A 26,966-nucleotide genomic window follows, 5' to 3' on the forward strand; every position below is an offset into this window, starting at 1 on the left:
CATTCCTTCTAGGTGGTTGATATAATTATTTATCAAAACTACATAGAGCATTATAGTTACATGAGATGTTGAATTTGGATTGTCTTGTTGTTAAATCATATGTGACTCATTTTTGAAACTATTCCCTTTTGTTTCATCAACTTGTCCATATGCTTTGTTATTTAGCTTGTTCTCATAAAAGAGAATAATGGACAACTCCCAACATATAACCATTTTATGCTAGGTTGACGAAACCAACATTCAAAGACTATTCTTTAGAACGTTACACAACATAGAATTTTAACGTTTGAAGAGCTTGAGTCCTTTAACAATTAAAATTACAAACTCTTAATAATAGTCAAGTACTATTATTCTTTAGACAACTATAAACCAATCATATTTGAGTTTATATCCATTTTCACACCTCCCACTATTTTTCATGACTTTAATGAGAAATCACTTCATACATTCAAAATGTATAAACGTGGAGTATACGGGTAGAAGACATTGTGTAGTAGCTTTAAAACCTTTCAAGCTTGTTTGTTTCAATCTTCACTAAGTTAATGTCTCATTATTAAGTGACTAAAGTCTTTAAACATTTTATAGATTTAGACACTTCTTTCTTGGTTTAATCACTAACACAATTGACATTTTAAAAAACAATTTAAAGAATGCCCAATTAGTTGTTCAAAACTACTAATTGAATCAAGAGTGATCTTGATTATTGTGGTTTAAGTGATAACCATATAAGAAACGTTTTTCTTATTACTTATATCATTATAATGTGATCTTCCTTTTCTTCAAGAAAGGAATCTCTAGACCTTTGTCAATTCATATAGAACTCATAGGTAGACAATTGGAACCAAATCTAAAGATTCATTGTATCCTTCTATGTCTTACATGTGAGATCTATCCATAATTGATAAGTCTAAAGTTTGGTTATCACATTACAATAAGTGATATAAATCTTGTATCTCAACTAGGATACAACAAGACAATATTCAATTCATAACACTACTTTAAGGAAATAATATATTAAAAAGCATTCATTACATTACATTAATATGATAATTCAAACATTCATAATGTTTAACACAAAAAGTATTAGCTCTATACATTTAGAGACTAATTCAAATACCTTTATACATTTAGGCACTTATAGTGGTCTTCCATCATATGAAGCCACATAATAAGTTCTTAACAAAATAAGAAAGTTTAAAGACCATCTTTAAATGCCTAACAAACTTCCTAAGTAGTAAGCAAAAAACATAGTGGCCGAACCGTTCTCCACATTTTGCCTTGCTTGTTCCTCTTCTACTTGGCTCCTCCACCTATATACATTTATACAAGTGATTAGCCCTTTATATCAAATATAAATATTTAGAAGATCTAACAATTAGAATTGAAGATAAGAACATAAACCATACCTTGTGGCTTGTCCTTAAGAGTTGCAAGGTATAACCTACAATTCCTCTTCCAATGCCCCTCATTTCCACAGTGGTGGCAAGTCCCCTTGGGCTCCATTGCCTTCTTTTTCTTCACTCCTCCTTTCGGCTTAGGAGTGGGTGACTTCTTCTCCTTCCCTTTGCCTTTGCCTTGCGGCTTAGCCTTGGAAGAGGATGGCTTGTTGTAGGCTACTGCAGCAGTACCTACAACGTTCTCTTTCTTCATGGTCTTCTCGGTAGTTACTAACATGTTTAGTAACTCAGAGAGAGTACTATCCATGTTATTCATGTTGTAGTTCATTACGAACTGCGAGAATGAATAAGAAAGAGAAGCCAATATGAAGTCCTGGGCCAATTCCCCGTCAAGTGGAGTACCTAGGTTCTCCAATTGTTCAATGAATCCTATCATCTTCAGTACATGTTGATGTACTGGAGCCCCTTTGACCATCTTGGTCTTCCCAAGTTCACAGACAGTGCTAAAGCGACGGTTGCGCGTCCCTTCACCATATAACTCCGTAAGATGGAGTATTATGGAAGATGCACTGTCCATGCCTTCATGCTGTCTCTGTAGCTCCTCATTCATGGAAGCCAACAGATAGCACTTGGCTTGTGTGTCATCCTCAACGTGCTTGTCATACTTAGCATGTTCATCCTCAGTGGCCTCAGGGCCGAGAGGTATGTGAGGTGGAGCCTTGTCTAGTACGTAAACAATCTTCTCCAATGTTAGGAGAATCTTGACATTACGATACCATGATGGGAAATTGTGCCCCTCTAGGCAATGTTTGTCGAGTATTTTCGCGAGTGTGCTTCCAACCATATCTAAATACATAAACAATAAAATAATTAGTTTGATTGTCGATTAAGTCAAACGATTCGGGTCTTTAAACCGAATGACACCACCCACCATTTTTGGCAAATTCCATATCCCTCAAGATGGAATCCAGGAGATTTCAAAGAAAGCTCCTAGCGGGTTATGGGAGGCTCACTATTACCAAGCCCACCTCACGATGATACGATGTCGGCTAGCAAAAATAATAATGAGAGGGTACAAGTACCCGTTCACAACAACCTCTTGTGATTACCCATCTTTTTGGCCTCTAGATAACAATACCTCACGATGATATGATGTTGGCACCATTTCTCTTAGTTAAGTTCTTTCCCACCATGCCGGTTTAGATAGGGGTTCAAGTATGACCTCACGATGATACGATGTTGGCCACACTCGTTGCCTACCTTAACCTCATTAAATGTTTTAAATAAACTCCTCCTAAGTATAAGCATGCACTTTGCACTCCCCCATGATAGGGTGAAGGCGGTGTACAAGTCATAAACGATTGGAGCCTACCACGGTGGAAGGCCACGAAAAAGTGTTCAAAGCACTCTTATGCTTTCAACTTAATATTGTATGATGGTTGAGGGATTTTAAGGTCTCATCAATTTTATTTATTTAATCACATTCAAATAAATTGTCCTATTATAACTATTAGTCCAAAGTTAATGAAATTAGTAGCATATGATATCCCCACTATTTGTTTTCATAAAACAAATCAATATCAAAACATTTTTCAAAATATTGGAGATATATATAACTACTAATTGTATTCATTATAGTTTAGTAGCGTATGATACTCCCACTATTTGTTATCAAAAACGAATTTTTCAAATATTGGAAGTAACTACTACTACTTATGATTTTTGCATTCTTTTGAATTTGGACTTTATAGTTATCTTAGGCTCTTGGATGACCATGGACTTATTAGGTTATTGCAACAACGAGCCAACATTGTTGAATAAGAACTTGGGAAGGTTGTGTCAATTTAATTATTGCTTTTCAATCCAATTAAAACATTTTCATTCAGCCATTAGAAATGAAAGACAATCATTCATTGCTAATTAGGGCATTGGACCCATTTAATCTTTAATCTCATGTCAAAACCCTCTTTTAGTTATGTCTCCTTACCAATAGTTAAAGAAACTCTAGTCTAGTACTAGAGGGAATCAACTAACTAAAAGAGATTAAGGAGTAATAAGAATTACAAACCGATTTGTACAAATTCCTACAAATTACATATACTAAGAGGGAGAGATAGATTAATGTCAAACGTGACAAGGTCCAATTAAAACAGTAATTAAAACACATTCCCAAGGTTTAAACAATTTGATTTTAGCGCCTTATCTTATAGCTCAATTATCGTTTAAGGCATAAGTCCATAGTCACCCATTTTCTAACTACTTAATCACATTAAATAATTAAATGGAATGCAACATAAACATTTAGATTTAGTGCATATGGGCATAATAGTATTATGAGTTTAAACAACTAACAAAATTAAAATCAAATAATTTAACTTTCTAGTTAGTAAGGGCCTAAATGCAAATATGAAAAGGTTAGGGGTAAAACCGTAAATACTTCAAAAGTAAAAACAACTTTTTCCAAATTACAAAAAAAACCCCACAAGTGGGAAATCCACTAGGGGAGGCCGGCCATTACAAGGTGAGATGGGAAGTCTCACCCATAAAGCTTTAATTCAATGCAAAGTAGAAAAATTAAATTTTGCTTGTCACTTGGTTTTGGCTTTAAAGACTTAGGTGAAAAGGGGTGATGGAAATCTCCTAGTCAAGTCTAGGGTTTTATAAATTTATGATATGGTTATGGATGGTATGAACATCATCCAAAACCACAAAACAATGCATGAAAACCAAATAAAACCATTTTCACCAAAAACAAACCATGAACACCAAGAACAAAACCATGAACACATTTTTAAGATTTGTATATTCTTGGTGATTTTTCAAACCCAAAAACAAAAGTGACAAGGTTTCTACTTTCTAGCTTTAAAAGGATGTGCGAGTGTCTTACAATAAAACACAAACACATGCCAAAAACCACCCCAAAACCGTGCCTACCCTATGGAACAAAACCCCAAATTTTGTTCATGACTTACTCTTCATTCATGCATACAAAACACTTTTTGCATACATATCTTTCTCAACTATTGATTCACATTTTTCAACTATTGAGAAACAAAAGATAAACATATTTTAAATGAAGCAATAACATGTCAAACTTGTTCAAAACTCAATCTTCATTCATGCATCCAAAACACCTTTTTGCATGCATATCTTTTCAACATTTGATTCACATTTTTCCACATTTGAAAAACAAAAGATAAACATACTTTGAATGAAGAAATAATATGTCAAACATTAAATTAAAACCCATATGCATAAAATCCAAAGGGACACATAATATATAAACCTTTGGCTCTGATACCACTTGAAGGGAAATCTATGAGATTTTCATATAGGATTTCAAAAAGACTAGCATGCATATACAAATCAAATTTTATATACGAAAGCAACGGAAGCAATTATCACATAATATCAAAGCTATAGTCATGCAAATCCCCTTCAAGGTTCATAGGTTTATATATGATGCATCAAAACATTTAAGTTAAGAACAAAGTGTAGGAATAGATCTATACCTCTTGATCTAGATTTTAGACCAAGGATGGACCACCTCCAAGCCCTTTGTTCCTTGAACTCCTTGAGCCTAGCCTCCCTCCTTGCCTCCTCCACTTTGTTAGTATGAGTGCTCCTTTGGTTCTCCTTTAGTCTCCAAAGTAGAAGACCTCTAAAGATCCACACCCACTAGTGTAGTGAGATGGATGGAGGAATGACCAAAAGGGAGATAAGATGATTAGCTCACACTCCCTAATGGTGGCCGGCCTTTGGGTGTTATAGAGAGATATTTTCTTTTTTCTCTTTTGTTGTTTTAACACACAAAAACCCTTTGAAAATTATCTCTATAAAGTTCCTTATATAGACAAAAAGAAACCTAGTCAACAACTTGACTTCCACTCTCTCCCTTTCCCTTTAAGTGGCCGGCCTTTAGTGTTTGGTTTGGGCTTTTATTATTTCAAGTCATCCTATGCTTGAATAAAAGCCCAATGGGTCTAGGCCCAATGGGCCCAATTAAACCCGAACGTTTCTTTAAGCCCAAAACGATCTTATATCGCTTTTATGATTTCATTAGACTTTCTAATTAATCACAACACTTAATTAATCTAATTAATTATTCCCATCATCCATTAGTGGTATCACTACAAGAGTGTATCGGTGTACAATCATTTTAGGTTCTAATTAGCAAGGCAGTGAGGTGATTGGCACCAATCCAATTGATTATATTTAATCCAATCACTTAGTGAATTAAAACTTCCTTTTAATTCACCTTCTTCTTTGACTACTACATTTAATCATCTAGAAGAACTCACAAGCCATGAGTGACATCTAACCATATATCATGGCTACCCAAGCTAATGTAGAATTTGTTCGGAGAACCTATTCAGTTGGAATTACAATGTAATTCGATCATTCTCTAAAACAATACTCTCAATCACATCATTAGGGTATGGATATATTATGTCAAACCCCTAATGTGATTATTCATTCTTATATGATTCAATTGAGTCGTATAGGAACACTTTCCTTTATTACGCTCGATACTTCGGCCAAAGATTCCAGAATCATATCTTAGAGTATTCTTCCTCTCTTAACGAAGATTAGAAATTCCTTGTCGTGCATTCACTTGCCTTCATGACTAAGTGGCTTAACCCCAACTATGCCGTGGACACCCGCGAATGGGGTGACTTTGACATAATCAAAGATCAAGTACTTAACCACAAGACAACGACGATGCCTCAGGTCAAAGGATTACTTACATTATTCCAACCATAAGAGTTACTTGCTTGACATGTGAGTAGACCTCCATGCAAGTACTCTCGTTCGATTGTGTTCAGTGAACTCATTCCCTTAATGAGCACCTACATACTTGTCTTAGTGTCACTACACAAATGGGATGAGACTTTCCATCCTTCCAATTGAAGCGGACATAGTATGTACCGGTCTATGCATTGTTAGTTTCCCTCCGACAATCCTATGACCAGGAACCTTTTGGACATGATGGTTATGTGAAGAAGGTCTCTGTAGTCTAACATCATTAGATTACTTCTTCAACCGATCCATTGTCCATGGATTCACTATTTAGGACATATATCGTTCATTGAGATAGTCCTAATTAGTATATTTGCCATTTGATGTATAAGAGTCATCTATACATCCATTCATTTGTCCTGAAAGGTTTCTTCCAAAGATTGACTTTCAGGGCATATTTCCAACAAGAGGATCATTCTCCACACATGACATATGCATATAAACCAATTTCCAGTATTGTTCCCTTGGACTATGAATGACAACACCCCAAGTTAACCATGACAGGACAAATTAACCATCAGATTTTCCTTAACTCATTGAAATGGACGGGATACGCATCACAACCAAATTATCCTTCTCAAGTTCGGTAACTATGAAAAGCATGATAGAAAAACATATCAAATGTCATTAAGTTCTTTGAAAACCATAAGCATTGATGAGACATTCGTAACTATGAAAAACATGATACTCCTGCCAAGGATTTACTTAACACAATCATGACTAGTAACTTCCACTACTTGTGAATATAAGTTCATAACGATTAGGTGAAACTCCCTTATACTCTAGTATCAAGTTTATGCACGCAAACTAAGTATGCATCCTCAATCAACATACATAAACAAGTTTTAATAACTCAGATAAGCAAATCACATTCAAGACTCAAGAAACAATAACTGGATGTAATCAATTCATATAAAGCATATAATCATGGCTTCGAATTCACCTCTAACTATAAAGAAATTAGTTCCTCATGTTCGCAATTAAACAAAGATAACTTAAATTAGACATTGAAAATAAAAGATAGAAAACACCTAAGAGCGCTCTAGCAATCCAATGTTGAATGGCAAGGCACGGCTCCAGGTGGCTCCTTCTTCTCCTTCCTTGCACAGCTGTGGCACAATGGGGATTTTCTGAGTTTTTGGATGTATGGGACGAATTTGTGCTGGATGGTGTGGTGATCTGATGGTAGAGGGTGGTGAATGGTGTGTTATGAGTGCTACGGCACTTTGTATTTATAGGGAGAGGAGGATGCACAAAATTGTGATGGAAGGTGGGTAATTAGGACTCCAAATCAACAAGGAATAAGGATACTTTTAATCATATTCCAGGGAGGAAAAGAATTAATGTGTTTAGATGGATTTGGACTCCTAAATTCAGATGGGAAAGATTTAGAATAGGATAAGGACTCCTTTTACAGCTGGAGATAAGGTAGGATAAGATTATGATAGGATAAGATAAGGTTAGTTTGGATAAGATAAGGTTGGATAAGGTTTTGGATAATGTTCCTTCTTTTTGGCTGATTCCTTATCTTCTTTGTCTTGAATTCATTCTTCCAGATTTGTAGCACATTCCTAGCCTCTTGAACTTCAAAAACATCCATCCACCTTGCTCCATGCATGTGCTATCCATCCTTAGCCCAAAACTGCTCCAAAATGCTCCAAATTGCACTTTCTTGCCAACTTTGTCATTTGGACCTACAAACACACAAAAATAGCTCAAAACACTGTAATAAGTAGAAACTAACAACATAAATGCAAGAAACAAACTAATTAAGTTGCATAAATATGCTCATATCAGGCATATAACTAGATTGTATGAATCCTCACTTTCTTTGCATGTTAGATGCATAACATATACATCAAACTTATATTTGTAGGTGCAACCTGGCGTGACATATACTCAAATTTAGCACCTATAAACTCATTAAGAACGAAGAGGATTATGAACATCACATGAACCCTAGAACATGGCATTTATCCTAGTAGTCATCCTTATCATTCTTAATAGAAAGCAAACATAAGCAAGGTAGCTAAGCTTTAAAATATGTGCTTGAAGCAACTGAGACAGAAAACTAATTTGATGTGAAAAATAAGTTAACACACAAAATTAAACCCTCTTTTTATCAATTGTAGCAAAGTATGTAAATAGGGATCGTTCTAGACCGGGGATTAGGAGGGATTGCTAAACACTTGAAAACTGACTTAGAAATGTAAAAACAAAGTTTAAAGCACTAGATTAGACTCAAAGAATGCAAAACTCACGTTAAAATACTAAAACGAACCAAAAGAATCAAAACAGCAACCAAACACTCAAAAATGCCTAAAAACCACTTTCTGGGCAGTTTTTGGACTCTAACTCAACTTGGACGAATTTTGGTTTCCTAGTGACCTAAAACACCTAAAAACATAAACCAACACACTTTCCAATTAATCTAGGAATTCAAAATAATTGGGGATTTGATTTGGACGAAAATAAACTTAAATGGCAGATTGTAAGAGAAACAGATTGTAATACAAAGTTATGAAGAATCAATGGATGATGGAATGGCTAACGGGTTCTTTTCCACACATGAAATATATGCAACGTAAATCAATTTCCAGTTATCAATTCAATAAGTTATGAACCTCAACACTCCAAGTTAATTAGGTCCGCTTAAATTAACCTTCAGATTTCCCTAGGATCATTGAATTGGATGAATATGCATCGCAAACAAATTATTCCTAACAAGTTCTTTATATGAACAGCATGATAAAGACACAAGTTAGAATCATTACGTTCTTTGGAAATCATAAGCATCGACAAGGCATTCGTAACTATGAAAAGCATAATACTCTTGCCAGGAATCTACTTAACACGATCGTGACTAGCGACCTTCACTACTTACGAATATAAATTCATAACGATTAGGTGAACCAAATTTATATCCTAGCATCAAATTCAAGCATGCAAATTAAGCGTGCACTCTCAATCAACATACAAGAATAAGTTCTAAATCAAATGGTTAAGCAAATTGTATTCACGACTTATGTAACAATAACTGGAAGTAATGAACTCATTTCGCATATATAATCATGGTTTTGAATACACCCTTAGCCAAAAACGAAATTAGCCAATCATACTTAAAGCAAAACAAAGATTACATGAATTAGACATTAAAATCCAAAGAAAGAAAACACCTAGAATGCTCCAACTTGGCAGCAAGTGCATCCAAGATTCCTCCTTTCCCTTGCTTGCGGCAGATTGGGTTATGGACAGGTTTTGGGTAGTTTTATGGTGTAGAATGGATGGGGAATGGTATGGAAAGGTTTAGGGTGAGTGTGGAGGAGTGTTTGATGGTTGGAGGGTGGTAGAGAACTCGGCAAAGATGGTGGAATAAGGTGGAGTGGCTGTTATGTTTTCTGGGCACTAGAATGGTGTTTTTGGGGTGTTTTGCTGCCTAGGGTGAGTATGGACGAATTTGCTGCATGAATGATGAATATGGGAGGTTCAACCCTTTGCCAAGGGTTGTAAACATGTATATATAGGCCCCAAAAACCCTAGAGAATCAGATTAGGCAGTGGGGAAATGCACAGCAAGGAGGGTGAATTTGTGGTGTGCAATGGTTCAAGGATGAAAATGGAGCAATGATGCAAAGTATGGAGGGTAAAATGGAGTGGTATTTCAGCTAGGGAGCATGAATGATTGTGTTCATTGCATGGAAATGAAAAGGGGAGGTGAAATGTTTCAGAAATTAGTTAAAGGTGCAGCAACATGTGTTGCACAAGGCATTGGATCCCAAATGTGGATGATGGAGCATCAATTGGTGCATGGAATGGTTGTGAAAGTTGTGTGAAATCAGATGGGTGAAGGGAACAAGAGGTATGCAGCAATTGAGTGTGATAATTGAGTGTATTGGGGCATGAAATCAGAAATATTTTAGGGGACAAGGATGATTAAGCATGCATGGGAATTCAAAGGGAATGCAATGTGGATTGCACGGCAAGGATGCTCTTGTTCTTTTGTGGCTGAATTCATGATCCTTTGTACACTAATTCTTCACATTCTTAACCTCTTTAAGTCTTCAATTTCGTCCAAACCTTGGTTCCAAATATGTGACATGCATTCCAAGCTCCATTTTGCTCCAAAATGCTCCAAAATGCATCTTCTTGCCTACTTTGTCCTTAAAATCTGAAAACACATGAAAATGACTTTAAACATTAAAATAACTAAGGAAACACGACATAAATGCACAAGAACAAGCCAACTAAGTCGCATAAATATGCTCCTATCAAATTCCCCCACACTTAGCTTTTGCTAGTCCTCGAGCAAAGAAAGAAATAAAACGAAACGAATACAACACAACCCAAACCTTCCAACATTTGCCTCAGGGATTTCCAATGCACATGACATGTTAAAGATTATCATCCCCACAGATTTGAGTCATCTCTACACTTAAGCACATACTTAATCATAGTCACTACTTACTAGTTCACATTTAAGCAATTAAAACAATGTTTTGAATGTAGTAACATGCCTTAGAGAATTCACTCAATTCCTTACAAGATATGCACTCAATTGTCACTCAGATTTTCTGACTACACACCCTATACTAGTTATATGTGAGAAGATTGATGTAGATATGAAAACGAACGCTCACATATATGTATCACAAAGAAAGCAATTTCTGGAGTTAATAAGCATGTTTAGATATGATCTCATGAATGGAATGCTACTACTTAGATGCGAGAACCAGTGACATCATATGCTCATACCAAATTCAAACTCCACAAATTGAAACACATAACACTCAAGATTGAGGTCAAATGTTGTAACGGGCTTGGGGTGTTGGCTAACAAATGAAGGATAGGGATAACAAACGTTCTTAAAGCAATAGCAAGCAAAGTAATGAACTTGAAACTTAGAATTCACTTAGATTGCAGAAATCAACTTTTAAACACGACGGGAAGATTCAAGCAATAATTAGGGCCGAATTCAAAGTTTTGGACCCCTTCTTCAACAAACAATACTTTAGGACTCTTTTTCACATCTTTTCAACTTTTTTTTTTTTTTCATATACTTTTCACACTTTTCTTTTTTTTTTCTTTCTTTCCACCCGTGCCTATGGCACACTACTTACATGAGAAACAAATTCCCCCACACTTATTTTCTGCCATACATAATCAAAAGGAATTCAATTTGAATCATGCTTTACTATGCTTTAAGAACAAGGGTATGGATGGTCCTAATCTAGGCTAGGTGAGGATAACGTGGGTTAACAAAGAACGTAGGCTAACAAGGCTCAATGGGGTTAACTTAAACATATTATGAAGTAGGATACACGGCAATTTGGCTTTGGTGGTGGTAACTACACAACTTCATCTTGAATATGTGTTATGCAAATCAATATCATGCTTTGAATGAAATGGGCATGAGTTCTAGCATTTGGAACTAAATGATGAAACGCCTTCTAAGTAGTAACCAAGCAAAGAAAAATGAGATCATGCAACGACTTTAGAAAACAATAATGCACAGATTTTAACTCTCCAAATAACGTTTTAGGCTCAAATCTCACAATGTTGTAGCGTTTGTTTGAGTTCCTTCCTTCAAGCATGTTACAAAAACTAATTTTTCCTTTATGATTGCATGTGAATTCATAAATTATAACCACAACCAAGCATACACCAAAGAGTAAATCAAATGTTCATCCATGTTTATAACTCTCTTTAACAGTCATGTAATTAAAAACCAAATCCTCATCATTGTGTTGGAAGGTACCCTAAGACACAAATAAGCACACAAAAACAACTCTTTTTGGGTTTTTCAAAACAATTTTTTTTCAAATTTTTATGAAATTTTCGGATTTTTATGTCAAAACATACTGAAACACTCTAAAACAGCTTAAAAACACTTAAACAGCAAGGAACAACACTAGAAGTAATGGGTGATAATTTTCTACGAATTTTCATGCAAAACAATAGTTACCAATTCCCCCACACTTAAATCGAACATTGTCCTCAATGTTTCAAGCATATGAACAAGCAAATAACAAACGACAAATAAACATGACAAATATGGCAAAGTAAAAACCAGACAGAGTAGAGTTTAAGAACGCAAATCTGGTTTTGGAGATAGTTGATCTTGTTGACTTTCCACAGCTTTGATCTTGAACTGGATTGGAATTGTACGGCGAAGCTTTGCTCTTTGGTGATGTTGCAATTCCTTATTTGTTCTCCAAGCAGATGTGGCAGCTTCTCTAGTTCTTCATCTCAGATTCCTTCTGCTGGGTTGATTGTGCAAGTTGCATTCTTCTCTGCTTGTTTCTTCTGCACGACGGGCAGGCATGAGGTAAAGGTGTTGGTCTGTTTCTTTCTTCAATCTTTCCAAGTGCCCACCTCTTGCTTTCTTTCTCCTTGTCCCTAGTTGAGGATGAATCAGCACGTTGTCTCCACATGCTTCGAGGTATCATCTTCACTTCCCTTATACGTGAGAGACGAAGAGAAAGCACAAGATGATGAGTACTTGAGAGCAGGTGCTGGCTGGAGAAAGGACAGGGAGAAAGCATGATATGAGATACTCATGCTCTGGATGGGTTGTTTGCAGGGGTATCCCAGGGGATGAGAAATACAGAGTGACTCGAGAGGGTTTGTTGGAAAGCCATTTCAGAGAGGATGAAGGGTTAAGTGAGGCTGAAAGTTGGGTGAAGCTGCTTCACTTTGAAGTTCAACATTTATAGAATTTTCTTAATGGCTAGGAAGGCATTGTTCCATTACTCGCGTCGGCCAGCCTGGGACAATTTAACAGTAGTTTTCACGTGCATTCCGCTTCTCCAGAAATTTTCGACAGATTGCACGTGATTTACGCAACGCAGATGTGCAATTTGACAGATGCTGACACGTCTCGATAAAGCAGAGGCCTATTTAATATCCAGAATTTGCGCTTCGAGTTCTGAGCTTCGTTGAGGGCAGAGATTGCATGTGACAAGTGCTGACGAGGCTGAGAGAGACAGATGGTTGGAATCGGCGCTTCGACAGACTGCCCATGATTTTCGCAAAGCTAAGTTGCGTGTGATGGGTGCTGACGAGGCTGAGAAAGCTGACACTCTTCGATATCTGGAATTGGTGGTTTGTGAGCAAGCCCAACTTTTGAGAAAGCTGGCGCCTCTTCGATCTCTGAATGGCTTATTCGATCTCTGAAATCCCATCGCGTGCTGATTTTTATAGAAGTATGCAGGACGTTCAAAGCACTCTTGAATTTCTGCCTGTAAAAACTCCCGTTTTGCACTTCTACGATCTTGACTTGTCCGATCTCCTCTTTCTTTAACACCTCTGAAAAATGTCTGGCCCTTCTGACCGTCGTTTTGACTTGAACCTTGGTGAAGGAGCAGCCCCTCATTCTCCAGACAACATATGGCGTCCGTCCTTTATATCCCCTACTGGTCTTCTCACCGTTGGGGATTCGATGATGAAAAATGACATGACCGCTGCGGTGGTGGCCCGAAACCTTGTCACCCCCAGAGATAACAGACTGCTCGCTAGACGGTCTAATGAATTGGCGGTTAAGGAGTCTCTGGCTCTTAGCGTGCAGTGTGCGGGTTCTGTGTCCAACATGGCCCAACGCCTATTTGCTCGAACCCGTCACGTTGAATCATTGGCGGCTGAAATACTGAGTCTCAAAGAGGAGATTAGAGGACTCAAGCATGAAAATAAACAATTGCACAAGCTTGCACACAATTATGCCACAAATATGAAGAGGAAAATTGACCAGCTGCATGAATCTGATGGTCAGATTTTACTTGATCATCGGAGGTTTGTAGGTTTGTTCCAACAGCATTTGCCATCGTCTTCTGAGGCTGTACCGCGTAGTGAAGCTCTAAATGATCAACCTCCGGTACCTCCTCCATCAGTGGCTCCACCGACTGCTGAAATTCCGCCGACTACTAAGACTTCTCCCAAGCAGCCATTGTGAAGGCTCCCTCTTGTCTTATGCTGTGTTTCTTTATTTCCCAGTTTCCTGTTCATTTCCATGAAGTTTAATGTTAAAATCCTTTGCATATTTGTTAATGTTTCAAAATAGAAAGTCATACCCCAAAAATAATTAAACAAGCAAAAATATTAACAATCAAGCAAAATAAATGGGTTGCCTCCCTTGAAGCGCTTGCTTTAACGTCTTCCAGCCGGACGATGCCACATTGATCAACCCTCATGGGAACCCACGGCATGCAGTGGGATCTCCTCCACAACATGCTCCACAAAGTGCTCGTAGTACGGCTTCAAGCGATGTCCATTCACCTTAAATTCTTGCCCGGTTCTCAAGCTCTTAATTTGGACTGCACCATGCACAAAAAGATTAGTAACAACAAACGGGCCAACCTACTTGGAACGTAACTTACCAGGGAATAGACGAAGACGGGAATTGAACAACAACACTTTCTGCCCAATTTCGAAAGTCTTGCCTCGAAGCATCTTATCATGGAATGCCGTGGTCTTCTCTTTGTAAATTCTAGCATTCTCATAAGCTTCATGCCTTATCTCATCAAGTTCACTCAATTGAAGCTTTCGATGAATTCCAGCTTGGTCTACATTCAAATTGAAGGTCTTGATGGCCCAATGAGCTATATGTTCTAATTCCACAGGAAGATGGCAAGGCTTGCCATACACAAGTCGAAAAGGAGACATACCAATGGGGGTTTTGTAAGCCGTTCGATACGCCCATAATGCATCATCCAACCGTAAGCTCCAATCTTTTCTATTTGGCCCAACGGTCTTCTCCAAAATCTGTTTGATCTCACGATTCGACACCTCGGCTTGGCCATTGGTTTGGGGGTGGTAAGGAGTGGAAACCTTATACGTCACATGGTACTTCTTGAGTAATGCCTCAATGGTACGGTTGCAAAAATGAGACTCGCCATCACTGATTAGCACCCTAGGCATCCCAAACCTAGAAAAGATATTAGTTTTCACAAAATCTGCCACAACTTTAGAATCGTTAGTTCGAGTGGCTTTCGCTTCCACCCACTTGGAAACATAATCAACGGCAAGTAATATGTAAGTGAAACCAAAAGATGAAGGAAAATGACCCATAAAATCGATACCCCAAACATCAAAGATTTCAACAACAAAGATGGGTACCTGCGGCATTTGATCTTTTTGGCCAATATTACCTGTCCTTTGGCATCGATCACATGTTAAACAAAAGGTTCTAGCATCTTTAAACAAAGTAGGCCAATAAAAACCACATTCAAGAACCTTAAAAGCTGTCCTTTGGGTGCCAAAGTGACCCCCACATGCATATGTGTGACAAAAACTTAAAATTGAGTGAAAATCTGATTCATGCACACATCTTCTTACAACCTGATCTGAACAATATTTCCACAAGTATGGGTCATCCCAAACATAAAATCTAGCATCCTTTTTAAGTTTATCACGTTGGAATTTGTTTAGGGTGTTAGGAACTTGTTTAGTCACCAAATAATTCACCAAATCTGCGTACCAAGGAGCACTTACCTGAACGGACAAGAGTTGTTCATCCGGAAATGTTTCGGAGATGGGAAGATCCTCTTCTTCACGCACCAACCTGCTTAGGTGGTCGGCAACAACATTATCACTCCCCTTCTTGTCCTTGATTTCGATGTCAAACTCTTGAAGTAGAAGCATCCAACGAATGAGTCTAGGTTTAGCTTCTTTCTTGGTGAACAAGTACTTCAAGGCTGCATGGTCAGTGAAAATAATAACTTTAGTACCAATTAGATATGATCTAAATTTATCTAAAGCAAATACAACCGCCAAAAGTTCTTTTTCGGTTGTAGAATAATTCAACTGAGCATCATTCAAAGTGCGTGAAGCATAATAAATAACATGTGGCTGTTTATTTTTTCTTTGACCCAAAACAGCGCCAAGTGCATAATCTGATGCATCACACATCAATTCAAAGGGAATGGACCAATCCGGGGGAGTTATGATGGGTGCCGTGGTGAGGAGCTCCTTGAGATGCTTGAATGCCTTCTCACATGCCTCGTTGAACTCAAATGACACATCCTTTTGTAGGAGACGACATAGGGGTTGTGCAATCTTGGAAAAATCCTTGATAAATTGTCTATAGAATCCTGCATGACCAAGGAAAGAACGAACCTCTCTCACCGAAGTGGGAGAGGGTAAGTAGCGTACAAGATCTATTTTAGACTTATCAACTTCAATTCCACGTTCAGAGAATATGACCCAAAACAATACCTTGTTTAACCATAAAATGACATTTCTCCCAATTTAACACAAGGTTTGTTTCAACACAACGTTTCAAGATTAAAGTGAGATTATCCAAGCAATTATCAAATGAATTACCAAACACACTAAAATCATCCATGAATATCTCAATAATTCTCTCAACATAATAAAAAAAGATGCTAACCATACACCTTTGAAATGTGGCAGGAGCATTGCACAAACCGAATGGCATGCGTCGATATGCAAACGTTCCAAAGGGACAAGTAAAAGTGGTCTTTTCTTGATCATCCGGGGCAATAACAATCTGATTATAACCGGAGTATCCATCAAGAAAGCAATAAAAGGAATGACCTGCTAACCTTTCGAGCATTTGATCTAGGAACGGTAATGGGAAGTGATATTTCCTTGTGGTTGCGTTTAGCTTCCTATAATCAATGCACACTCGCCAACCAGTTTGAATCCGGGTGGGCACAAGCTCATTCTCCGCATTCTCCACAACCGTCACTCCAGATTTCTTGGGTACACATTGGATAGGTGAAACCCAACGGCTATCGGAGATGGGATAAATCACCCCACAATCTAGAAGTTTGATTATCTCCTTTTTCACCACTTCCATCATCGGAGGGTTAAGACGGCGTTGAGCCTCTCTAGTTGGTTTGGCCCCCTCCTCAAGAAATATGTGATGCATACAAGTTGTAGGGCTTATACCTTTAATATCGGCCAATGTCTAACCTAGGGCAGATTTGAACTCCTTCAAAACTCGAACTAGTTTCTCCTCTTCTTATGCCGTGAGGGATGAGGAGATGATGGCAGGTAGTGTCTCGTTTTCCCCCAAAAAGATGTACTTCAAATGGCTTGGTAGGGGTTTGAGATCAAGTATGGGTGCTTGAACAATGGATGGAAGCAACTTGTTAGTCGAAATTGGAATGGAATCAAAGTTAGGAGACTTACCACCATGCTTAGGTAGTGACTCAAGGGCAGCAACCAACTCAAAAATTTCATCACTAGGGGGCACGGCATGGCCTAGTCCATGTATGTCGTGGGTTGCCCTAGAATCTGCCCCCTTGGTTGTGAGTTCCATTCCTCGTGTAATGACTTTTTCAAGCGCATCGTCATTCAAATCTTCAAGATATCCCTGCGCCAAAGAGTCAATTATATCAATAGAGAAACATGAATGGTCCTCACTAGGGTACTTAATGGAATCAGAAAGATTAAAATTAACAACTTCCCCATCAAATTCCATGGACAACGTTCCATTATACACGTCAATCTTCGTCCGGGTCGTCTTCATGAATGGCCTTCCAAGGAGGATGGGCAATGAAGGAGCATGATCCGATTCATCCATTTCGAGCACATAAAAATCTGCTGGGAAGACTAAATGATCAACCTGCCCCAAAACGTCTTCCAACACTCATTTTGGATAAGCGTTAGATCTATCGGCCAATTGTATGATTACACCATCATGTTTCAACTCACCTAAGTTCATAGATACATAAATGGAGTATGGCATAACATTTATAGAGGCTCCTAAATCTAGCATGGCAGATTTGAAACGAGTGTTACCAATGACGCACAGAATTGTAAAGCTACCCGGATCTTTGCATTTGGGGGGTAGTTTGCGTTGCAAGATGGCGGAGACATTCTCACCTACCTTTACCACTTCCTTAGTCGCCATCCTCTTCCTAGTGGTGCACAACTCATTCAAAAACTTGGCGTACCTTGGGACTTGCTTGATTGCATCCAACAAAGGTATGTTTACTTGAACTTTCCTAAATGTCTCAAGGATGTCCTTTTCAGCTTCCTCCTTCTTTGTTTGCATAAACCTACTAGGAAAAGGAGCATTCGAAGGAAAAACATTAGTAGGAACCGAATTTGACACATTCTTACCTTTATTGGCCGATTTGGACAGATTGGGGACATTAGAAACTTGCGGCAAAGGTGCTCCCACATTTGCCGTGAGTGGGCTTGCTTCCTCCTCTTCAAATTGAAGTTTTTCATCCTCTTTGTGACCTGTTTTTGATGAAGAACCTGCCCCAACCTCTTTACCACTTCTTAGGGTGATTGCTTTGGCTGATTCATGAAGGATTTATTTTGAAAAACATGTTCATTTGAGCAACATCATATAGCATGCAATTAACAATTAAAAGGCGGAATCATGCTTGCATGCACTCAAAAACAAAACATTACCATGAAATTCAAAGCCTAGTAGATTGGTGAACCAATAATCAACTCAAAACAAAGTGAGTTGAAATTATTACCTTTGTAGATTCCTCTTTGCATAAGCAAAGGCTAATCACCCAAAGAGATAGGGCCTTCATTCCTTGCTTCTTAGATCCATGGATTTGGATGGAAAAATAGGTTTCTCCAAGTTCCCAAAATAGGGAACCTCTAAGTCTCTTCACCAAGGTTTGATTGTAGAAGAAATGAGTGACCTTGGAGTAGTAGGATTGCTAGATGTACCCTCCAAGGTGTTGGCCTCTTTAGAGAGAAAATGGAGAGACAATTCTCACCCATTTTCACCCAAAATAAACCCTTAATCACTTAATGAATATTTAGCTATAAAGTCCTTTATATAGTCCCTTCAAATAAGTGACCTAAAGAACAAAAACCCTAATTCATCTACATGGCCGGCCTACTTTGGGATTTTTGGGCTTTTTGGGCCTTTGTGAATCTTTATTCATTAAGTTGTCATACATCTTAAGTCAATGGGCTTGACATTCGAAGCCCATTGGGCCTTAAGGTCCAAAACTATCCCGAGGTCTTTAACGAACTTATTCGTTTGATTAATTAACATATTAATTAATCCTTGCCATAATTAAATGATTAAACCATTTAATCATTCTTACTCATTTCCGTTTAATCTCCAATCTCTACCTTTTACGGTGTGCGATCCATTAGGTTCCTTTTAGCGAGGTAGTGGGCGATTAAAACCATTTTACATCGATTGTGAATTGAAACTATTTTCAATTCTCCCTTTAGTGATTACACACGTTTAGGGCTTCCACAAACCATGAGTGACACCTAGCAGCATATCATGGTTACCCAAGCTAATCAGAAGAGGATAGAGAACCTATTCAGTTTGGGATTACAAATGCAATACGGTCCTTCTCTAATCTAATACTCTTGACCACATTGTTTGGTATGATAGTTTATTTATTCATGTCTACTATCCAATGTGATTTGTGTGCTTATATGATTTCCTTGAATGTGATTTGGAACGCATTCCCTAATCTCATTCATACTCTGGCCAGAGATTCCAAATCATATCATAGAGTATTCTCCCTCAACTGTTTGAAGGTTAGAGATCCCTTGTTGTGCATTCACTTGTCTCCATAGCTAAGTGGCTTAACCCCAATGATGCCGTGGACACCCCGAGGGGGTGACTTTGACATAATCAAAGATCAAGGACTTAACCACAAGACAACTGTGATGCCTCAGGTCAAAGGACTACTTTGCATTATCCCAACCATGAGTTCTCATGTGACATGGAATATAAGAACTCTTCGTTGATCACGTTCAGTGTACTCATTCTCTATTGAGCACCTACGTACTTGTCTTGATGTCACACACACCAATGACTCGAGACTAATCACTCTCCCTGAGAGAAGACATAGTACGTACCGATCTTTACGGACTGTCAATGCCCAATTGACAATCCTATGATCAGGAACATTTAGGATGTGTCTACGAAAGAATGGTCTCATGAATCTAACTTCATTAGATTACATTCTCCCAATCACATATTCCTTGGACTTTATCGTTTAAGCATATAACATTTATATGAGACGGCTCAAACAATAATCTTTGCCTTTTATATGTAAAACTAGATTAGTTTAACATGTGAAATGTCCGTAAAGTATCATCATATGATTGGCTTTAGGGCACATTTCCAACAATCTCCCACTTGCACTAGAGCCAATCAGCTTGATCATCAGTGATGATACCTCTTCTGTAGTCATTTCATAAATGGCTGAGTAGTAGGCCTAGACAATGGATATCTATATGTTATCCATAGAAGCAACCTTGAGAATAACGACGTCACCATTATACATGATTCTCAATCATGTGGTTCAGTCTCTCATTTGTGTTTGGACCTTGATGAGACCTTGATTCCCAGGCTTGAGCTATCTCCCCATTAGTGTCATACACTTTCTGGTTGGAACCGAATAGAGAGTTCATAAATGAACTTTCCCATCCAAACAACATTGTTGTAAACTTCTATATGGCAATATATCTTGCATTCATAATGGAACACACTAAAGTCATTACTTTAATGTTTCCATTCAAATATCTCTTTAGTCATAATAAAGAGATATTTGTTTATCTCTTCATTCATAATGAAGAAACATCCAATGATGGATTAGATTCATAATCTAATACATTTACGCTTCCATTACGTTACTCTAATTCTTCAATATTCTTTGAGGAATATATCCTTTAGTATTTCTTAAATACTTAAGGACTCACTTGACAGTTGCCATGGTTCTGATCCTGGGCTTGCACTGATATCGTCTTGTACCGTTCTAGGTACAACTCATATCAATGTTTTTCATACAATATGAAATACATAAATCACCTTTCTGCTTATGCATAAAGGATTCAATTTACGCATTATTTCCATCCCATGTATATAGACTATATCTCCCATATACATTATATCTTCATATAATGTATTAAAGTCATAACTTTAACGAAGAAGTATTCTTTTCATTTCCAAAATTAATATATCATATATACTTAAATTTTAGGAACATGATTAACTCCCACTAATCTTTTGTAAAACTCGTAAACAAAAGATTCATTTACATCTTGATGAGAAATCAAACGATTTGATCCTTTTTCCTCATAAAATGCAAATAGCTCCCACTAACTTGCTAAGATCCATGATGGATGGATCTCTACAACTTACATGTCTTGTGATTCATAGTTTTAGACATATATTATCAAGACTATCTTAATAATGTCCAAACATTGAATCACCATTTAGTTGTAGCTAGCAATCTTCGAATTAATTGAAACTAAGACTATCTCAAAGATGGTTTCTTCAAAGTCAACCATTTTCTTTGATTGTAGTCACCTTAAGCTACCAATTAGCTATGAAGGTTTCATTATTTCGAGTCAAATGGTACTTTACCATTTCCTTGAGTATATATCGTATATGCACTCAGTGTATAAGGATTTTCATTCTTACTTCTTTCGAATTAAGAGGTGCAATTCTATGACATAGTCATAAAGTTCAAAACCATTCAACTGAGACGGTTTATAAATCCTTATTGACTACCTTGGAGCTTGAGGTATAGGAACTAGGTTGTTATATTTGTTGATTACTTCCTTGTCTCTCAAAGAACCCATTCTTTGAGTTCTATCTCTCGTTCATTTGCTCTTAGGCAAATCACATTGTAGGATTACAATGAACTTCCCAACAAAACAACATTTGTTAGTTGGATTATAGAAGCGATATCCAAAATTTAATTTTAAGGATATCCCACAAGATTGTTATCAAACAAATATTGCTTATTATCACACAACCTCAAATCTTAACATGCTTAAGATTTGTCTTTCTTTCCAACTACATCTTATGGAGTTATGAAAATTTTGGAAGATCTTCTAATTGACAATCATATTGTTTTAGAAGTATATATCCTATATATGGGTAATAGATAACATCTAACGAACTAAATCTTATTTGAGTTCGTTCTTCTCCTAATGGAGAAATACATTATCTTATGATGCTATTTTCCTTGATATCTTTCAAGGAAACTCATCTAAAGTGTTACCTTTCCTTGGATCAAATCTAAGGAGGTAAATACTTTAGATATCTTACTCATCTATTTACATTTCTTGAATTCTTTGAAACCTTTTGCAAAGTATTCGGACTTGTGTTTATTCAAAATAAACTATAGTCCAACCGAGAGTGATCTTCGGTGAATGTCATATAACATGAGTAGTATTATGTTGTGGACAAGTGCCACTAACATCTAAGTGAATTAACCTCAACAACTTTGTGATTCTTTCTTCTTTCCAAAAGAATAAAGATTCGAACATTTCGCCTCTATACAATTTTAACAAGAAGGTATTGGATCCGGATCTAACGATCCAAAGCATCCTTGTTTCACCAACTCGTAACTTATGTTTTAGAGGTATCACAATTTAGTTGGGATTAGTCACTACCTTGCAACCTTTTGGGTTTTAAGCATCATTATATTCTAAACAGTTAACACTACCATATCATCTCTACTATAGAGACAATCAATTAGATTACTATAATCCAATTTCTTTGGTAGTTCATATGAGGAAGTAAGTACTATCTGCTTTCGCAGAGATCTATATCTTATTCACGTTCCGTATGTGAAGCACCTTTTCTTCTCTCATATATCTTCTACTTCTTATTAGTCACACTTTTACAACGATTTGTAAAACATAGTTACTAATACGGAATCATACATTCAAGTAGAAGAACCAACTGTTTTGAACTATTCAAGAACAATTTACAACACCTTCGAAAGGTGTGTTCTTGACACTTGCAAGACATTTCTTGCAAATACCCCTTCCAATGTCCATCATTTCATAAAGAAAGTTTGTTCCCTTGGAGTTATTTATCTTCTTTATTTGACTTTCACCTTTGACTACATTAGTCATGGTCCCTAAACTCCCACTATCTCTCTTGAAACCTTTTTCAATTGTGTTATACACATCAAACAATTTGGAGAGTATGTGGTTATTGTTCACTACATAGTTTACCATAAACTTAGTGAACCATTAGGATAGGGAAACAAAGGTGAAGTCCTTGCCTAGTTTCCGTCTCGTTAAGTGGTTTAACACTTCAACACTCAATGATTCAAAATCATCATAAGTCCATGTTAATGGACTATTTTTGTCAACCAACCATTATGTTCTAAACATAATTACAAACTTTAAAGATTTGTACAAGGCAACTCTTATTTCTTCACACAACAAATTGTAAGTGAAGAATCATGGCACATAAAGTGTCCATGCCTTTGTGCTTTCTTCTCAAGTTCCTTGTTCATGTAACAAAGAAACAAGCACTAAGTGTTTGCATTGACTAAGGGTTGTTCAAAGCAACTCCTATTTTTTTATACAACAATTTGTAATTGAAGAATTATGATATTAAAAGTGTTGTCCTCTTTATGATAGACCTTTTCTAACATATTCTTCTAATGATACATTATCAATAGGAAGATTGTGAGGATGAGACTACTTTGGTACTTTTACAAGCCATTAAAGACAATCTATGGTTTTGTAGTACCAAGTCCGTAAACTAAACGTTCGGCTTTTATTTGTCAAGTGTTGGATAGCGTTTGCAAATATATTGGTAATCAAATACATAACGAATATAAATTGATTGATTTTAAGCCATTTGATTTGGGTCTTTAAATCAAATAGCACCACCCACTATTTTTGGCAAATTCCATATCCCTCATAGGAATTCGAGAGTTTTGGATGAAACTCCTAGTAGGTTATGGGAGGCTCACTATTACCAAGCCCACCTCACGATGATACGATATATGGCTAGCAACAATAATAATGAGAGAGTACGCTTACTCATTTGCAACTCATGCAAGTACCCATCTTATTTGGCCTCTAGAGAATGTAACCTCACAATGATATGATATTGGTTCCATTGCACTTAGTTAAGTTCTTCCCACCATGCTTAGTTCATGAAGGGGTTCAAGAATAGCCTCACAATGATATGATATTGGCCATCCTCGTTGCCTACACTCACCTCATCATATGTGTATGGATTCCTCCTGAGTATAAGCATGCACTTTGTACTCCCCCATGATAGGGTGAAGCCGGTGTACAAGTCATAAACGATTGGATCCCACCACGGTGGAAGGCCACGAAAGAGTGTTCTAAGCACTCTCCGCTTATCAACTTAATATTGGTTTGGTTGAGGGTTTTAGGTCTCATCACATATCAATATACATTTTAATCTCTATTAAAACAATTTTGGTCCTATTACAACTATTGGTCCATATGATTGTTTTAGTTGTACATAATACTCCCACTATGCTTTTAAAACGGTTTTTAAAGCAAGAGTATATGTTACTACTAACATAAGGTTTGCATTCATTTGATGGACTATATAGTTGCCTTAGGGCCTTAGGATGACTATGAACCTTTGTTTAGATTCAACACGAGCCTTGTGTTGAATCTCGGTCTAGGGATGGAGATTGATTTTAGTTACGCGTTTAATCACATTAAGGCGTGTCGTCTTAGGGGCGTTGGACCCAATTACTTCATTTTCATGCATATCATATAAAGCAAGAAAGAAATACTTCAAAGTAAAGGATGAGCTTATGCTCATTACAACATTTGCATAAAACAAATTACCTTAAAGTAAAGAAGGACTTATGCCCTTTTACAACATTTGATCAAATCAAATTACAACCAAAATCTAATCTACACATTCCCATGGTTCAAACAAATTTGAAACGCCTTTCACATAGCTCAATTATATTAGGCTTAGGTTCATAATCATCCTTTAATTAATTAACGCTTTAACTAATTAATTGAATGCAACATTTTCATTTGGTTTTTGTATCCATAAAATTGATTTAAGTGGAGCTAAACAAAATGAAAATCCAATTCTCATTTAAAGAGACAAAACAATTTTGTTCTCATCCTATTTGGGCCATCATGCAATAACCACAACTTTTTGGGCCATATTGCGAAAACATAAACTTTTGGGGTCACTTTGTAAAAACACAAAAGTCACTACTTCATGTAAATACAACTAGAACCCAAAATTTAAATAAATTCAAAAACTTCATTAAAGGAGCAAAACAATTTGTCCTTTAGCGTTTTTTAGGCCTTAACGTCAAAACGTAAACTTTCGGGTCAAAGTACAAATACACAAAAGTATCAAAACTTTATGTAATTGCATAAAAGCCCCAAAATTACCCTATTTTATTAGGGTGGCCGGTTTTTAGGGATAAAAATTAGTGGTGGGTGTTTTGATTTATTAGTTTTGTCAAAAAACAATCAAGTAGTGCTTTCACCTTTCATAAAAATAATATATGTTTTGATGATTGATGTTTCCATCATCATTTATACAAATATTTAACACTTTAAATACTTTCATAAAATTAATATATGTTTTGATGATTGATGTTTCCATCATCATTTATACAAATATTTAACACTTTAAATACATGATAAATCATTTGAAAAACATATATCATAAACTTTATGAAATAAATCAAAACTTTGAATCAAAACACAAACCTTTGTGTTCTTGGCAAGAACATCAAGAACATATGAAGAACATCCATGAAAACCCATAAGAGCTCCATGAATGTTTTCATGCAATAAAACTCAAATTTTTATCATTCAAAATGAGGCTAACATCCTAGGGTACTTAGGGGTTCCAAAAGTCACCTTAAAACCATTTTAACAAGACAAACATGAACCCAAAAAATCACCCTTTGGATTTGGCCGAAAATCCCTAAAATCATGGCACCAAATTTTAGCTCCAATATTCATCCTCATATGAACTACATCTACAACATTTGAGATGGCAAATTTTCAAACAAAATTTACATTCAAAGAAGCAAGAATAAAGCTTGTAACAATTACAACTTTTAAATCATAAACTTATGAACTACAAAACCCAAAAGGATTCACCAACTACTAGACCTAGGCTCTGATACCACTTGAAGGATTTATTTTGAAAAACATGTTCATTTGAGCAACATCATATAGCATTCAATTAACAATTAAAAGGCGGAATCATGCTTGCATGCACTCAAAAACAAAACATTACCATGAAATTCAAAGCCTAGTAGATTGGTGAACCAATAATCAACTCAAAACAAAGTGAGTTGAAATTATTACCTTTGTAGATTCCTCTTTGCATAAGCAAAGGCTAATCACCCAAAGAGATAGGGCCTTCATTCCTTGCTTCTTAGATCCATGGATTTGGATGGAAAAATAGGTTTCTCCAAGTTCCCAAAATAGGGAACCTCTAAGTCTCTTCACCAAGGTTTGATTGTAGAAGAAATGAGTGACCTTGGAGTAGTAGGATTGCTAGATGTACCCTCCAAGGTGTTGGCCTCTTTAGAGAGAAAATGGAGAGACAATTCTCACCCATTTTCACCCAAAATAAACCCTTAATCACTTAATGAATATTTAGCTATAAAGTCATTTATATAGTCCCTTCAAATAAGTGACCTAAAGAACAAAAACCCTAATTCATCTACATGGCCGGCCTACTTTGGGATTTTTGGGCTTTTTGGGCCTTTGTGAATCTTTATTCATTAAGTTGTCATACATCTTAAGTCAATGGGCTTGACATTCGAAGCCCATTGGGCCTTAAGGTCCAAAACTATCCCGAGGTCTTTAACGAACTTATTCGTTTGATTAATTAACATATTAATTAATCCTTGCCATAATTAAATGATTAAACCATTTAATCATTCTTACTCATTTCCGTTTAATCTCCAATCTCTACCTTTTACGGTGTGCGATCCATTAGGTTTCTTTTAGCGAGGTAGTGGGCGATTAAAACCATTTTACATCGATTGTGAATTGAAACTATTTTCAATTCTCC

The 26,966-nt window shown here is 36.8% G+C and overlaps 1 protein-coding gene across 1 annotated transcript; it reads right to left on the minus strand.

The window, feature by feature from the left end:
- Nucleotides 1-10,178: 10,178 nt before the first annotated feature.
- Nucleotides 10,179-17,642, minus strand: LOC126586998 (uncharacterized). The gene is made up of 2 exons (XM_050251967.1): nt 17,345-17,642; nt 10,179-10,364 (listed from the first exon to the last, which is right to left on the minus strand). The coding sequence occupies exons 1-2, from the start codon at nt 17,634-17,636 to the stop codon at nt 10,258-10,260; spliced, it is 399 nt and encodes a 132-aa protein (XP_050107924.1). The 5' UTR covers nt 17,637-17,642; the 3' UTR covers nt 10,179-10,257.
- Between the last annotated feature and the right edge of the window lie 9,324 nt (nt 17,643-26,966).

The sequence above is a fragment of the Malus sylvestris genome, chromosome 10 (genome assembly GCF_916048215.2).
Source record: "Malus sylvestris chromosome 10, drMalSylv7.2, whole genome shotgun sequence".
NCBI classification, from domain to species: Eukaryota; Viridiplantae; Streptophyta; class Magnoliopsida; order Rosales; family Rosaceae; genus Malus; species Malus sylvestris.

Bases quoted from the DNA above. Each gene is read 5' to 3' on its own strand.
- LOC126586998 (XM_050251967.1), bottom strand. From the start codon at position 17,636: ATGGAATTTGATGGGGAAGTTGTTAATTTTAATCTTTCTGATTCCATT. The intron at 10,365-17,344 runs GTAAGTCTCCTA...ATGTGTTTTCAG, and splicing joins GTCACTACCTAAGCATGGTG to ATTTTAAGGACAAAGTAGGC.